Source organism: Simochromis diagramma, unplaced genomic scaffold (genome assembly GCF_900408965.1).
Source record: "Simochromis diagramma unplaced genomic scaffold, fSimDia1.1 OVJJ01000802.1, whole genome shotgun sequence".
In the NCBI taxonomy this organism is placed as follows: Eukaryota; Metazoa; Chordata; class Actinopteri; order Cichliformes; family Cichlidae; genus Simochromis; species Simochromis diagramma.
In genome coordinates this window covers 7,399,048-7,416,265 of record NW_024387492.1, presented here as the reverse complement: position 1 = coordinate 7,416,265, position 17,218 = coordinate 7,399,048, and the positions used below count along the sequence as shown (strand labels likewise).

Below are 17,218 nucleotides of genomic sequence, written 5' to 3'. Positions count from 1 at the left end.
ACATTCCCTGCATCCTTTTGTTAAATCAATAAGCCTTTTGCAGATGCAGAATATTCCTCACACATTTGTCATGATCTTGAGGTTTTGAAAGAAACACACACAGAATAGCTGTGATCAGGTTTGAGAAAAGTATAGGCTGTAATTTATTGTTAAGTGGAATCCATAAACCATTTCCTTATATCGGAATGTGACAGGTGGATATTTATCATGGAGCCACACGTGTGCACACGTACCAACACACACATACACAACCTCAGCTTTGGCATTCTGTAAAAACAAGCAAAGGTGCAGAGCTAGTCAGACACCCAGCTATGAAGTCAGAGAGCAAATAAATTATGGTTCACATCCTCTCACTCACAAAACACAAACACACATATTCCCAACATGTTTGATATAGCCTGCGGTGTTTTGGCTTTTTATGTAGGTAAGTTTTGTTATAACTGAAAGGGAGCGTTGCTACACTTTTCAGAGTTTAAAATCTGAAGATGAAAACAAAGAGACAGACAGATGCGTGTGCACAAATGTAATTAAACAGAGCGCGTGCGCATTTGTGTGTGTGTGTATACCCGCTATCTGTAAAGAGGAACTCGAGGTGGGTCATGTAGACCTCCCACAGAGGAACACTGTAGCGCTTAGCCAGAGACAAAGCGATTCTGTACACACCATCATCCAGTGTCCTAAACACACAGGTACAAAAACAGAAAGAAAGTCTTTAGATTTCATTTAATTAAAGGAGAAATTGACATTATCTCCCACTCATGTCCAAGTGTGTGGTATGAACAATCTTTCAGAGTAGAAACAAAGAAAAGGAAAAAAAAAAAAAAAGCGCACCTTTCCAATTACAGTGCAAATCCAAAAGTACCAACATTTAAGCCACACTTACTCTGTGAGACCAAGTATGGTCTCCTTCTTGTAATCAGCGTCAGAGCTGAACCGCTGAACGTCCACACCACGGCCGAGCCCCTGCAACACCTGTGCCTGGGTAAAGTCTGTCAGACGCTCGTTGTACATATGCAGCTGGCTGATCAGCTTTTGCAGCTCCTCGGGCCAATCTGAATACGAGGACACGTGCTGTGTGACCAATCGAATCAGCTCCTTTGGATCAGCCTGTGAGAAGGAAAATAAATTTCACATTTTTACCCTCATGGTTCCAGGGGCTGCTTTAGACTTCAACAGTAGAAGAAGGAGTAGTGGTATACAAAAAAGTACAGGCACTGTGGGTCTCTTAGCAGTTTGGCTGCTTGGCTTTAATTTATGGTTTTTGCTGTATAATGGAGATGGTTTGTAGTTTTTCAATTTCTAATATTACATTACAGAAATTTATAGTTTCAACAGCTTGTGGAACCACCTTTAGCAGCAACAGCATGATGTAATTGTTTCCTGTATGACTTTATTGTTGTGGAAGAATTTTGGCCCACTTGTATTTACAACGTTGCTTCAGTTCATTGATGTTTTTGCGCCGCTCTCTTATGGTCCTGCCACAGGAATTCATTTTCTTTTCATTTTCCCCTTTCCTTTATTTTTCCCCTTCTTCTTTTCATCGTATCATATCGCTTCATAGCGCCACATCACAAGAGTCACCTCAAGGCCCCGTGAGCTAAAGACCATACAATAACTGAGAGAAAACCCCAACAATCAGATGGCCTGCCATGAGTAAGCACTTGAGGATAATGGGAAAACTCCTTTTTAACAGGAACACACCTTCAGTAGAAGCAGCCTCGGGAATTCAATTCAGTTTTATTTATATAGCACCAAATCACAACAGCAGTCACTTCAAGGCGCTTTATATTTGAAGGTAAAGACCCTACAATAAGGAGGCAGCCATCTGCCACAACCGGTCGGGGGTAAGGGAGATAGACGGGATAAAGGAAACAATGTGGAAGAGCGCCACACGTGGATGCTGACTAGGCCATTGAAACTTTGACCAAACAAGTCTTTTTCCAATTGTGCCTTTGCTTGTACGTCCACACCTGGGTATATTGTGGTATTGTACACCTGGCTGCTATTTATCTTAATTCCTATGGAAGCAACAATGATGTACTTCTTTTTCACAGGACTGCACAGAGTGCTTTAAAACCCTGTTTTTAACGTGGCTGTATTTTATGCTTAAAATAAAAATGAAATTCACTCGAATGTCCAATTACCACAGATTGTTGTGCAAATTACTTTGAATTTCTGAACTTGTTCAGAAGTCATGCTCTGTATATAGCGCAACTTAACATAAAATCCAGCAAAGACAAACTGAGTCTCTCTTTCCTCCCCATAATTTGTTTTGAAATAAAATTCTAGAGTGCACTATACGGTTTTAGAGCCATGTTGGACCAAATGCACACTGTTCTTAAAGCTCATCATTAAACAGTGTCACACACTGAGCTTCAAACACTGCTGCACTGCGTGGCATGTAAAACTTCACAGGTTTCTGCTGCTTTGCTGTGAAAAACTAATGAGGCTATTTTCAAAAATGGCAATAATTTAGAAAAAAGGTGGGGACAGACCATCTTGGTCCAGACTTATATCAATTTGCTTGGTACACCCCAGTATAATCACGCAATTTCAAATATACACCTATTTCTATTCCACGTCGGGAGATTACAGGTAAATGTATCAGGAACCGTAGCTGTCACCTTGATTCAGGCCAATAGGAAGTTAGATTGTGGCTACACATTTATGATTAAAACTGTCACATAAACAGGGGTGCACATAAGTGGTCCGCAGGTGCGCATTCGCTGTCAAAATAAAAGACGCGCACCAGATAAGAAGTTGCAACGTGCGATTGCGTACATAAGATTTTCTGGAGGAGGACAGACATTTGTTTAGAACTCTTAAAGATGTCGAAGAAGCAAGCTCCTTTAAGCAATTACTTTGGTGTTCCTCCACCTCCAAAGAACTATCAGAAGGAGTCCGATCCACAAAAGAAGCGCGTATTCTCGGAAAAGTGGTTGCAGAAGGTGAGCTGGCTTCAAACAAATGATGAACGCACAGAGATGTGGAGCAGAATATGCCGTGAACATCCCACTCTAGCGGACAAAAACAGCGCCTTTTATATGTACGCCAACGCGCCTTGCAACTTCTTATCTGGTGCGCGTCTTTTATTTTGACATTGAATGCGCACCTGCGGACCACTTATGTGCACCCCTGCATATAAACTTACAGGCAGGTGAATGTTGCATCTCTCTCATCGCCTCTGTTCTAACTAAATAAGCCCCTGAATTTGGTTTTTGGCACCTTATATGTTGTCGCCCAGCAGGATGACATGGTTTACTTCATGATCTTATTTGCATAAGGTAATTATGGCTGCTGGAAATGTGTGAGCTTGAAAACAGAGGTGTATGTCTGTCTCTCTGCATCTCTTCCTCTTCTCGCTATCCCTGTGTGCCTTTAGATGTGGCCTCAGCAGCAGACATGGTGGCGGATTCACTGTTCAAAAGCAGGATAGGAAAGGAACAGAGGTAGAAAGGGGAGAATATTAAAAGTGGAGCAAGGAAAGATATGAAGTCAGAGGAGGCAGTCAAGGGATGAGAGAAGGAAAGTAAGGGTAGAATGGGCGGGGGAGTTGTTTTTTTCTTTTTCTAAATGCTGGCACCGTCTTGGACACCGTTTTTCACAGAAAGGAGAATGACACAAAAAAGAAAGAACACAGAGTGAGAAAGAAAGTCTGCTGAAACTGTGATGGACAGGCTGATGTTTGAAGAACATGATGAAATACTGTTTGCATCAACTCCCTCACTCTCTCTGTGCTTTTCCCCCCCATCAGGATTACGCCGCTACGTCTCTGAAAAATATTTCCCCTTGAATTAAAAAAAATTAATAAAAAAAAAAAAAAAATAAATAAATACTTCCATCCCTCGCCGCTCATTATTAAAGAATCTCTGAAATCCTTCGTCTTTCTAATAAGTATTCTTTACGATCCCAGTTATCTTCAAAGTAAGCAAGTAAGACCTCTGCTCTTTCTTCTTTTTCCTCTTATGTATGCGATTGCTTTTTCGTTATTTTAAAATATCTTCAAAAGGGGATTTTGTCCTCCTTCAAAGAGAAGAACGTATAAAACGTATGTAAAGTATAATGGAATAAGGTAGGTGTGTGCACAGCTGGGAGGGACGGGGGAGCCAGACCTCTCCCTTCAGCTATTCCACTGGTGTTGCAGGCTCTTTCCCCCACCAGCACCATCACCTTACTGTGATGCTTCTTAAGAGGGAACCGAGTAAAAATAAAGAGCCTCTGTCACACACGCAAATCTTTTCAAACACGCTTCTGCTCTCATTTCAGTCTTAATTTCCCATGTTATTATACTTCAGTCACAACTCTGTACCCATCAAAAACTCCTTTGAATTATGAAATAAAATATTTTCATAGTGATATTTGTGAGTTTGTCAAGTTCGCCATCCTGATTAAATATTAATGTGCTATCATTCAGTGCCGTTTTCCTCATTACCTCCCAGTGTTTCGCCTGCAGATAATAGTAAAACTTTGATGCACGCTGGCGCAATGAGAAGTCATATGAGCGTGTTCAACATATTTTATATCTACTGCATGGGAACACTTTCAGAAGGTATAGCATATTGTACAAATCCAGGTAAAATGTATGGCTGAGTAGACAGTTCTTGACAAGGTCTGATGAGCTTTGTGAGGCTGCAGGCACAACAGCGGTTTTAGGTAAAATGTCAAGATTAAAAAGCAGACAGACAGCTGCAAGCTTGAATAAGTGTTGCAAATTTTATGGTATGTCATCCACTTATACTCAGGAAATTTCACCGTAGGAAAAGTCAGGGGATCAACGGCATTATTAACATATAAGCTTTTGGGATTCATAAATATCCACAACCTCATGTGCGACACTAGATGACTGGCATTTATCACTATCAACATCAACGCCTCAACATCCACATTTTAAGAGGTTCAACTGGAAATCTGAACAAAAGAACACTGACCAAATTACCCACGTCGGACACTCCTCTTATAAGTGCCACAACGTTTTTGTCTTTGATACCGACCTCAGAGAAGACACACCCAGACAATGCATTCAATGCACAGCCATTCATTAAAATCTGTGCTCCACATATGGTAAGTGTTTAATATTTTATTCCAGCGTAATTTAGCAGTCAGCTGTGACCAGGTCAGCAATATATCCTCAAAGTTATAAGAAATAATGCAATATTTCAAGAAAGTTTGTGATATGCACTGCATTTATGATGATATAGAAAAAAAAAAACCATTATATTACATTATACTATTTACTCTAGTTTGTGACTGGACCTTGCAGACAGCAGCATCTGTTAGTGCAAACCAAACTAAGCACATTTTGCATCTTTCTTTTCCAGACTTATGGTCTGGCAACCCAGATGAAGTGTGCCTTTATTTACAGCAGCAGCATTACATAAATAGCATAAATCAAATGTAAGAACAAAAGAATAACATAAGTGCTTGACACTTAAAATTGACTTAGCCTTGTAAGTCTTCAGGAGCTGCACGGTATTATTACATAATAAAGCTGTCTGGGACGTTGTATCTTGGTTCAAGCTTTTAAACTAGTTACTTAAAGCCCTCCTTTTCCACCACGAAACTCCATCAGTAACATCCAGGCAGCATTTGCTCTTCCTTTTTACTGCAAGTGTCTCCTTTTTATTAGCCTGGCTGTACTTGGTGTGTTTTGGTGAAGTTAATCTGTTTTACGCTTTTATATTATTGTGTTTTGTCAGACTAGTCTCCTTGTTTTGCCTGCTGGGAAGTGTAATTAAAAGGCATTGCTACATCATTTATGTCATCATGGTATCATACATTTATATTATGATATAAATATGATACGGCACATGCCTGTCAACCAGTGAGCAAATGGGCATTCCTTCCCTTTTTTGAAGCATGTGACTTTTTCTCCATTTAGTTATTATTTCGTATAGACCGTCTCCTTTACTCCAGGGAGTAAAAAGTGATGAATATTTATCGATTCATCACTTTTTTTTAAACAAATAAGTTCAAAGTACTTTATGTTCTACTTTGCTAAGCTATATTTCCTCCCAGGATTTACTGGTTGTCATTCAACTCACTCCAGTGTAAAATAATTAGATGTTTGGCAAAGAAGTTTCCCCAACGCTGCAAGAAACATCACCTCCTGTGGATTCGCATCACTAATGTGGGTGAAACTATATTACCTCTCAACTTCCAAGCAGTCTGAAAGTCCAACAGTGCAATCAATAACAGAATAGTAACATTTATTTTTACAGAACACTCATATGCGCACATTTTTCTGATTAACCTAGTATTTAACACATTCTCTCTTGCCTTCTGTGATAAGGATTGAATAGAAGTCATAAAGAGTCTCCCCCTCTCTCTCTCCAGACAGTATCCCAGTAATGATGTAATTAGTTTTATTTATGTCTTGTTTAACACTTAGCTATACAGTCAGTGGCCTCATTAGCACTAATTCTGTAAATGGTGTATACAGTATGTGCGCATAATTAGCGAGAAGACAGGGCGGAAAAAAATGAGTTATCACCTCCGAAGGAATAATTACTCCATAAATAGGCGTGGCTGCACTGTGGGTCACAATACACCATGAAGGGGAGTGATCGTAAGAAAAGCAGCACAAGCAAGAGGAGCAGGAGTAACTTAGCAGAGTCAAACTTATGCATCTAATCAAAGGTTTGGAGACTACTTGGTCTGAAACATTCCCAGTCAGCTGCAACAGTGCTTTTAGAGGACATATTTGTCTAACAGGACCCTTTCTGCAGTGGCTCTGCTTTACGGAGTTCTCATGGGTAAAATATAGACTGCTAATGATTGTGCTACAAGACTGCAATTTGTACCATTGCGATATGTGCACAAAAAGAGGAAGGAAAAGTCATTGGAATCGTGGTGCTTTCCAACTCATTACTCCACTTAACTCAGCTACAGTGAACTGGCACAGCGGTCCAGCACTTTCAAGGTCAGCTCCCTTAACGGGCAGCTGGAATTCTGCTGTGGACGTTTTTGAAATTGTAAAAAAGAAAAGAATCCCTATGCAATAACCAAACAGTATCAAAAGTTTCTAGATGTAAGCAAGGTGCTGGTTTAAAAACCCATCGTAATGCTATGGAGAGAGCACTTTGAGCTTTGCTTTCAGGTTGAATTAGAAACAAATCTATAAAGTTAATAACTGTGGAAATATTTTTTCCAGTTCAGTGACTCCATCTTCAAATACAAACTGAAACTTAAGCATCTAATAGTGATTAGTGGGATTTTTATTCTAAAACTAAATGTCATAATGAGATATACAAAGACCTAAGCAGGTTTTCCGGATCGTATACTCTGGCTCTGTGTTTATATAGTACAATTGGGTATGCTTTAAATGTGTGTGTGTGTGTGTGTGTGTGTGTGTGTGTGTGTGTGTGTGTGTGTGTGTGTGTGTGTGATCAATACTCAATAAGCGAGAGAATGGCAGCTCCAGGCAAAGATAAATGGCTGAGTGAAAAAATCTCAATCTCTCTAGTCAGCACATTGCCATACAGCAGATGCACATTCGCAGCTACAATTATGCAAAGCACAAGCATTCTCACACACAAACGCACGAAACAATACACACACTCCCACATTACAAAACTGACAAGCACAGGTAAACAGACCGCAACACTTACATAAAAACAGGCTATTTTGCAATATAACCATAAACAGGGCAATTAACATAAGGAGCACCTCTATTTAGCAAATGAACACTTGAACCACTCTGATGAAAACTTCCAGTGGCAGCAAATGGAAATCGGTTCATTAAGCCTTAGGGAATAATGGAAACCCAGCCTCCGTATCGCAAAGCCACGAGTCGCTCCGTCATGCTTGGGTGCCATAATCAGATGGGAAAGTAACAGTTAAGGACCTTCAAAGTCAATAGTGGGAACAGAATCTTTAAGAAGTTTGGAGCTGTAAATGCCGCGAGTGCTACAAAACAGCTGAACAGGGTTAACATGGGTAAACTCCTATTTTAAAATTGGACAGAAAATGTCATCTCAGCGTTTTATGATGGACAATAAGCATATCGGTTATACTTTCATGTATTTAGAGTCTCTCTAAGACTTTGGCCTTACCTTGAGTGAACATGCTGAATGCTAATAAATGAATCTCAAATTTATTACAGTGATTTTTTACCTTAAATATATAAATAGAGGCAATCAAAGAGAAAAGAATGATATGATTGTAAATTAAATGTTTTGAATACATTGCTAAATACATCAGATATTTTTTTTATCTTATGTAATTTTATATTTCTCATAGCTTCTTCTTAGCAAAACTGCTACATTGTCAGATGTCAACAATTATTATTGAGTCTAATGTTAAACAATGGTAAACAAACATAATTTATCATGTACAACATGTACAATATGATTTCATGTTCTACATGATAAATTATAAATACTAGTTTTAGTATACAACTGGGTAATTACTGCCATAATACGTAGGTAAATACAGCTGAAATACTGTAACACAGTGGTTCCCAACCTTTTGGAGCCACGGCACATATTTCACATTAGAAAAAATCACCAAACAAAAATGTCACGAAAAGCATTTTGATCATTTTTCCCCGAGCACCAAGTATAGCGGAATTGGCTCGGTTTGTCCCCAGTCTACCTTTTTTTGCTTTCTTCTAAGCACTAATCATGCTAGGGCCTTCATCTGGGTCGGATTGACTAGTTTTCTTTTTAAATATTTACCTATTGCTATTACGCGCAGCGTGGTCTCACAGCACGTAATTTCTTCTGCCCATTACTAATCAGGCGGAACCAGATAATCTTCCACGGCACACCTGACCATTTCTCGCGGCACAGGTTGGGAAACACTGCTATAACACACCAACTCAACAACTCCCCTTAGAGTTGTGTCAGGTTTATAAATCAGATATTGTAGAAATATTCCATAATTCTTGGGAAAATTAGGATTCCTACAAGACTCAGTATTTATAGCAATATACCAACTTGTGAGTGGTGTTGATTTTAATTATTGCATATTTAACGCTAACCTCTTGCTAACATATTTATAGGAAGCCCAAGCAACTCTGTATGAATGATGTCAGTGAAAACATAAATGTCAAGCAGCAGTCACAAGTATTATACATAATACTTGTATACTGAGTTATACGCTGATTAGATAAGGCTCATTTTGACAGTGAACGATAAATAAGAGCTTTAATATAGCATGTGTAACATTTACTAATTTGCATTTTATGAATGTTTAATGTGATTAAATGTTGTATGTTTGACTAGTTTTGATCCAAAAACTGATTGTAATCATTTCCTTTATCGTATTTTGTAATTTTCCTTTTGAAGGCAGTACCCATTACAAAACCTCTACATCTAAAAAAAATAAAATATAAAAACAAGCTGTTCATTGAGGCTTTAAAAACACATCAAACACCTTGAGTAAATCCACAGAGAGTTCCATTTCTATTTGCAATTGAATGACTTCAGTGGCTTGAGTGTTTGGCGTCTTATTGCCTGGGCATGGAATTATGTGATAGCGACAAGAGAATTGAAAGAGCGTGAGAGTTATTGAGACAGTGTTACTGCTCTTCAAGTACCAAGTGGGAAACACTGTGAGACAGCGTGACACACCACAACACACAAACGCACATACAAATGCGCCCCCCGCTGTCACAGGAAAACAGATCTTAAACTGGAGCGCATACAATAATGTGTGCCAACTGTGATATATGAATGCAAAAAACAAAAGCAGGCGCGCAAATGCTTCACGTATGCCCAAATATAAAAAACACATGCTTTGGTAGGTAATTTTTCCCCCCATAACCTCATTTGCAATGCAAAGCAAGCGTGTGCATGAAATATAGATACGCGCACCCTGTCATACATATCTGAAATGCAATATCACATTAAGTACAATGTGCGCCTTAATAGATAAGAGAAAGCAAGAGCTAAAGAAAGCACAAGAAAATTGTATAAAGCATGCACAGTTAAGATAGTATTGTAAATAGAGAGGCCTGAGATTCAACAAGAGTGAGGCAGGCCTATTGGGAAAAAAAGCCTAAACCGAACGCAGAATGAACAGGAAACGATAGCGGACAGAGCAGCATAATGTGGATGGAGAGAAGCATCATGGAAACACATAAACCAGAAATGTCATACCAACAAAGCAAACCATTTGACTTAACTGACAATGGTGGGGCATAAAAGGAAACATAAAAAAAAAAAGCACACAGCAGAGGAGAGAGGGGAAAAAATCCAATAGGAAAAAATATGTGAAAGTGGAGAAAGAGAGTAGATAGGTTGAAAGTTTTTTTCCCAATAACGCTTCTTTCACTGTTGGTAAAAATGGCCACTACTTCTTCAATAAGAGAGGCGAGCGAAGACGAGACCTGGAACATAATGATAACAAGCACTCACTCTTGTAGAACATACTAAGACTGGAAAAAAAGGAAAAGGAAATGACAACTTTAAAAAAAAAAAGAAAAAGGAAGAAAATGAAGAAATGAGCTAAAAATGAAAGTACAACTGCTAAAGTGTGGAGCAGAAGGAAAAAGCTGTATATATTTTAAGTTAATGGACTTGAACTTCACTTGAGGCAGGAGTTCAGGGAGTGATTACTGCCATTAGGATGCAGGAAGGATGTGTGCGTCACTGCGTGCGGATGAGTGTGCGCGCGGAGAGCAACTTACTGGTGTGCTTGTGTGAGCGGGAATGTGAGAGCGTGCAATTCTAACCTTGAATGTCAACTGGGACACACTTATCCACTTCTTCTGCTGGCCTCTTTCCTTTTTTCTGTTCTTTTATTTCAACATTTTACCTCCCTTCTTCTACCTGCACTAAAACCCATGAGAGCCATGGTCCACTCAAAGAAAAGGTCAGAGCCATTTCTTCAGTTATTCTCTGCCAATCACCCCCCACCCCCACTTTGCAGCCTCTTCTTTCACTTCTCAATCACATTTTCTGATCTCTTGTTTTTCTTGCCTTACTTAGAAAAAGAAGATGTTGTGTACACACAGAAACATGCTTAAAACTTCTCCACGAGCAATAGCTGGTACACAATGCATTGCTGGTTTAAACTAAAGCACAATTAAACTGCATTAGTATTCAGATGTCTAAAAGGATAATTACAGTCATTTTCCCAGTTTGTTCCATTTCTGATGGCTAATTATTATTTGGCATTTTTTTTGTCACTCTTTTTTAAAAATCTTACTTTGTCCTCCTACATCTGCGCAGCCAAGCGGCATTTGAACCATGTCAATTGTGCCTGTAGCCTCGCTGATCCCACTATTCTATCGTCATAACAAAATGTGCAGCGAAATAGTCTTCAAATCCATTAATTTATTTGCAATGAAAGATGACTGAAGGAATCAAATGAGAACAGCTAACTGGTAAGGTGAGTAATACTGAAGTATAATGGCATACGTCAAGGGCTAGGATAGAGCTGAATGTATGTTGTATGAAAAAGAAAACAAAGGTGAGTGTGTATATATATAAGTGTGAGTACACGTGTCATGAAAACATGAAAAAAAAAAACTATTTAAAACTGAAAATTATATATTGCTCCTTACTTTGGCACACTAAAAGAATTCACGCTGCATCAAGCATAATATTCAACCAATGAAACAATGTTTCTGTTGACAGTATGACAGTGAATTCAAAACTTCATAGATAATTACAATAATTATATTTTTGCATTAAAAAATATCATTTTATTTGAAGAGCCTGCACATACTACTAACCCTTATAGAAACATAAATAATGCATTTAGGAATTACCAGTACTGTTAATTTAGGGCATTTATGTGGCATAAACCTTACACTGGATGATAATATTATGCATCTTTTCTTACATTTCATTGTTTTTATATGATCGAGTTGATCTGCCTCGTCTCCAGTCTTCTAAAAAAACTCGCACCCTCCTGTCACACACAGATTTCAGGTTCATAGGGAGGTATAGTTTGTAATAATGCAGACCTCCACCTGAGCTGTCAGACTTACCCGACCTCCCAGACCCAACACAGTGTCCATCAATTTCTAACAAAGGGGTTTGCCCTATCTAAACATATTGATTCCCCTTCAGCTGCCTCTCATTGATGCGAATGGCCATGCTTTTTCTGGACAGAAACACACATGCAGTAAACCTACACTCCCACTGTATTATACTGGTTAGTACTGGCTTCCTTGTCCTTCTTCACCTGCTTCTTTGTGACTTACAAATCTGAGCTGCTTATGGTAGAATGCTGATTATTATTGAAATTAACTGGCTCAATCTTTATTTATAAATCAAATCACGTTTGCACTGTTAGATCACCCAGACTCACACAGATGCATTTCTTGCGATTGTGGACAGTTTGCTCTGACATTTAATGTCTATGATACTAGTTCCTCCTTAAATAAATGTCAAACAAAAGCATACATAAAATTTCATTTCAAAAGCCATACACACATCTATATTCACTCCACTTGTTATTGAAGCAACCTTGAAACAAACTTAAACCACAGGAGAAACACTGTTTTGCTATGATCCTCCCAACCAGTAAAATGCACTGCCTAAACAGCTAAATCCTGCACTGAGGCTCTAAAGTTTCAAGACCTAGACCTAAAAATAATCTGTTCACAACACATCAATTTTTGTGTCCTAGCTGCTTAAAACTGGATTCTTTTGTCTGTGCGTTCAACAGCTGCACTGCAGTGCATTTTCTAAGCATCCCAAAAGCAGCTTTCTGCACCACATGACTAAAAATATGTGGTAAATCTATTTTTGACAGAAGCCAAGTCATGCTGTAGAGCAGATGAGGCAGGGCAGAAGTCATACACAAGAACAGCATAGAGATTTTTCTTTTTCAAAATAAAAGATGACGTGCAAACAAACACCCCAGTTCTGAAACGCTCTTTGTGTATTTCCGAGCTGTGGAACAAAACAGTTTTGGCTACACAACATCACAGACATGCATCTAGTGTCTTCCCAAGGTAACATCAGAACATTTATTCATTCAACCACCCAAACACTCCGTCATACACACAAATATACTGACCTGGTAAAGAGTGTGGTTCTTGTCCTTGAAGCAGGGCATGAGGCGCGAGTAGATCTGCAGGGAGTAGTAGTAGGCAGCCAGTTGGAGCGACAAGGCCGAGTGACACTGCTTCTCAAAACACCTGTTGGCATCCAGCACCTGCAGGTAAGAACAAATATAAGGACATGCAAGACAAACGATCATAGTGGCATTTTCACAAATTGACTCTTTGCTTTCAGCATATTCTAAATCAAGAGGCCTGAGATGAAAGTAGACTACTGCATTACATCTCGCCTCTGTTTTCAGTCTTTGCACAGCCTAGCCTATGACGGTGGACTGTTCTCACACTGTTACACAAAGAGAGATGCATATTTACAACTTGTGAAATGTCTAATAACATGAGAGGTCAAATCAAGGGTGTAAAATGTCAAATGAAATAGATCATGCAGATAAAATGCATTAGCTCAACTATCTGATGGTCTCAATAAAATAAAATCCAACTCCTTTTGTTACCAGGACGTGTGCGAGTGTCCCCCTACCTGAGGCAGAGCAAGTAAGTAGGACAGAGCCAGCATCATGTCCCTGGGAAATGCATCGTTGGCCAGCTGGAGCAATACTGTAAAGGACAGAGAGAGGTGAGACGATTTTAAAGCACTGATTACCCAAAAAAAAACCAAAAAAAAAACAAAAACTATGTTTTAATATTCTAGAAATATGTCAGGAAACACTATACAGGACTGGAAGAAGGAATATTGGACACAAATGAAGAAAAAAACCTTAAAATCCCTGAAAGGTTTGGTTTCTGTCCACCTTCACACTAAACTACTGCATGTATGTCTACATCTACCTGTATACAGTGGACTTAGCTTTGAATGTGTTCATTTCTGGGAGCACACAACCTGTTTCAAATACAGATCGTATTTATTAGTCAAAGACAAAGTACGGGTCCTTTGCTAATAAGTGCTCTCCAGATGAGCACAAACTTAATCAAAGTGCACTTTAATAGTGAATCCCCTGAATGCAAAATTTGCCTCTGCATGGCTACCAACAGCAACTCTGTATGCTGCACCTTTCTCTTAGGGAGGCAGCCTAGCCCCCCAAAAGGGTTCTCCAATTCTAACACAGCCATCTCAGTTCAATCACAGCTACACAAGCTGTCAGCAGGACCACATTTAGCTATGATTAAACACCGGCAGACTCACAAGGTGAAAACAACACCAGCCTTTATAAGAAAGATTAGATTGAGATTCACTACAGGCCTCAACAGGTCTATAAACAAAGCAGACTAAGTACTTAACACAAACTTAACTAAACTAAGCTATTTGCATTGCATGAGTAAAAGAAGGCAGTAAAAAACGTGAGATTCTATTGTGATGGGACAGCGCCTATGAGTTCTATGATCAAGTCTAAATTATATTAAAATAGTATATATACATAATATATATACACAAACACAAATGCATTTAAAAAATAAAACAGAATATGTATGAAGGGCGTCAAGTAGCAGGCTGATCGCCCCTCTTTTCTTCCTGCAAGTAGATATGGCTCAGACCAAACCCATCTATGATCGTAACCTTTGTTCTGGTTTCAATCACACCTGCGGTTGTTTTGTAATTTGGTGATTTGATCTTGCACTTTCAGGCCTACATTATATAGATGAACTGACTAAACAGTTGGTTATACAGTTTATATATCGGCTTTTTAAGCTCGAGGCTTCTTCTTTTCATATTGCAAGTTTCATCTTATTATTTCAATCTATATGAACCTCATATAAGTTATTGTATAAAGCAGCTACAGAAGAAAACGACACCTGATACACAGTATATACATATGACAGACCAAGGTAAATGCTTCCAACATGTATTCCACAGTCGCAGTCTTCTGAAGCATAATGAATGTAATGTGATTTTATATGTACAACGTTGTATATATAATGAAAGGCAGGCTTTCAGAGCACATTCTAATACATGAACTGGCATTTATTTAATCTTACTGATCAATCAAAGTGCTTTACGGGGTTCTATATACTTGAATCACTCACATCCAAAGACATTTTAGAAACGTCATTTAACCTCCAGTTTATATGTATGCATAACTTTTGGACTGTGGGAGGAAGTCAGTGTACTGGGAACCAGGAACTTTCTCGTAGTGAGGTGATAGCATAACTACTGAAATGCCGTGCCTTCCACTAAGTTTTCCCTTATGAGCATAAATGAGTCTTTGAGGCTTATTTGTAGTTATTCAGATACAAGTATGGTATTATGTGACACAACTTAAATGCCTTTCAACTGCCATGGCGACACACACACTAACCCCTACATTGGGCAGATGGCTGCTTAGCCACTGAAATTTCAGCTTCTATAACTCAGTACTCTGGACTTGAAAGCCCATCATGAACTGACCATGCCAAAGTACTCAGAATCACTGGCAGGGCAACAGTGCTGTCATGACTGGTAATGGGACTGAAGTTTTTCTGTTCTTTTTTTCCTGCCAATATTACATAAACACAGCATTAAAAATCCCAAACAGAATCACAGAGATTTTTTTAAAACACTGAAATGTTTGCTGCACGATCACCATTTAAAATTTACTTTTAAAATTCTGCATTCACGTGCAGAACTTGTGAACTTGTGGGGTTTATGGTGGTACAGCAGCAGCAAACATTTAATGATTGAGAAGTAATTAGTATGCATATTGATTAGCTTTTCATAAGTGAACAAAAACTAATCCCATTCAGAGTTAGCACGAGTATGAAACTGGGAACCAGTCCACGTTTATGCAGTGCCCCTAAGGCTGATGGGTTTTGGAGTGTCTACAGAGCTCTGGGCACAAGGATGGAGTTAACCCAAACAGCTTCCCTCTAGGCCACAATAGTTAGACACAATGAGACCAAAAAACACACAACAGCACTCGCATGATTACAATTAAAAATATGTAGATGAACTTGATAAATTCCAAACACTGTAAGCGCACGGATGCTCTCAGTTAATCAATCACCAACAAACATACTCTGAGGAAACAGCGGGAGGCAGCAGAGAGGATCAGACAGAATCACTTTGTAGTCTGAGACCCAAGGAGAACAGAAGCCTGCGTTGGTGATAAGAGCCCGAGACAAAATGAAACAGACAGAGAAAAGTAGAGCATGGACACTGGGAGGGAGACAGAGGCAGGGCACAGGAAGAGTCACACTGTAGAACAAAATGCACACTAATATGCATATGTGCACACACATGGTTGGAAGGGCATGGCTGAAGGTGCACGCCGTTGCATGTGCGAGCAGCAGCGAAGTAATGCACTAGTTTAAGGACAAATAACAGCTCTCTTAAGCAGTGTGCCCACCCTTCTCCTTTGCTCGTTTTTCTCTCCCCTCCTCTCCTACCCCACGGGTTTCAATGAGCTACACCTCAGAATGAGCTGATTACACGCCTCTCTAAAGCTACAGATACCATCGGGACAGGAATTACCAGAGGGGTAAACACACACACACAGACACACACACTAAATAGATAACCCTGCCTTTAAAGCATACAACATTTCTTCTTGTGAGTGAGTGTTTGTGTGTGTGTGTGCGTTTGTGAGTGAGTGCAGAGAAAGTGATAGAGACAACACACAGAAAAGTGGGTGCATTAGATGGGCTGTTTTTGTGTGTCTGCATCCACACACACACACACTCCTGCTCCTGTGTCAGCTAAATCGAGCACATTGTTAGTAGGTCGGTGAGACACTAACCTATTACTATTTCACCTGTGCAGGCAGTGTGGGGAAAAACAACTGATTAGAGCCTGGTCAACATTTGGCAAATGGCAGCACTCCATGCTGTGTGTCAGTGGAGTTTGGAGTCATGTGTGCAAATATGTGTGTGTGTCTACCTCTCTCTTTCTCCCCACTTGTCTTCACATCAAGTGCTTGTGTCTGCACCTTACTCAGCTCAATCCCATTGAGTCACTTTCCACTTGTGTCATCATTAATTACCTCCAACTTATCTAGGCCAGGTGAAAAATCGATATATTTATTTTCTTAAAGGCCATCTCCTAGTCTGTTTTTTAAGGACAGCCAGCGCGGCGGGCCGACACACCAGTCATTAATCGAAGGTTGTTATCGGACGCGATGCTGTCCAGAGTGGCTTTTCTCTTTCTCGACACGTCGCACTCTGCAGCTGCTCCGAAGGGAAGGTGACTTTTAAGAAAAGAGAGATATTCATTTGAATGACAGCTGCAACTGCAGAGAAGTTGGATTTGCTGAAAAGTGTGGATGTGTGAAAATG

General features: G+C 39.5%; 1 protein-coding gene across 1 annotated transcript in view; it reads right to left on the bottom strand.

Annotated features, from left to right (window-relative positions):
• Nucleotides 1–17,218, bottom strand: part of nbas (NBAS subunit of NRZ tethering complex) — a 177,459-nt gene that overhangs the window by 75,758 nt on the left and 84,483 nt on the right. The window contains exons 40-43 of the mRNA XM_040018563.1: nt 13,494–13,570; nt 12,976–13,113; nt 884–1,107; nt 567–677 (exon numbers count right to left, since the gene is read on the bottom strand). Coding sequence (XP_039874497.1) covers nt 567–677; nt 884–1,107; nt 12,976–13,113; nt 13,494–13,570 — 550 coding nt within the window. The remainder of the gene's footprint in view (nt 1–566; nt 678–883; nt 1,108–12,975; nt 13,114–13,493; nt 13,571–17,218) is intronic.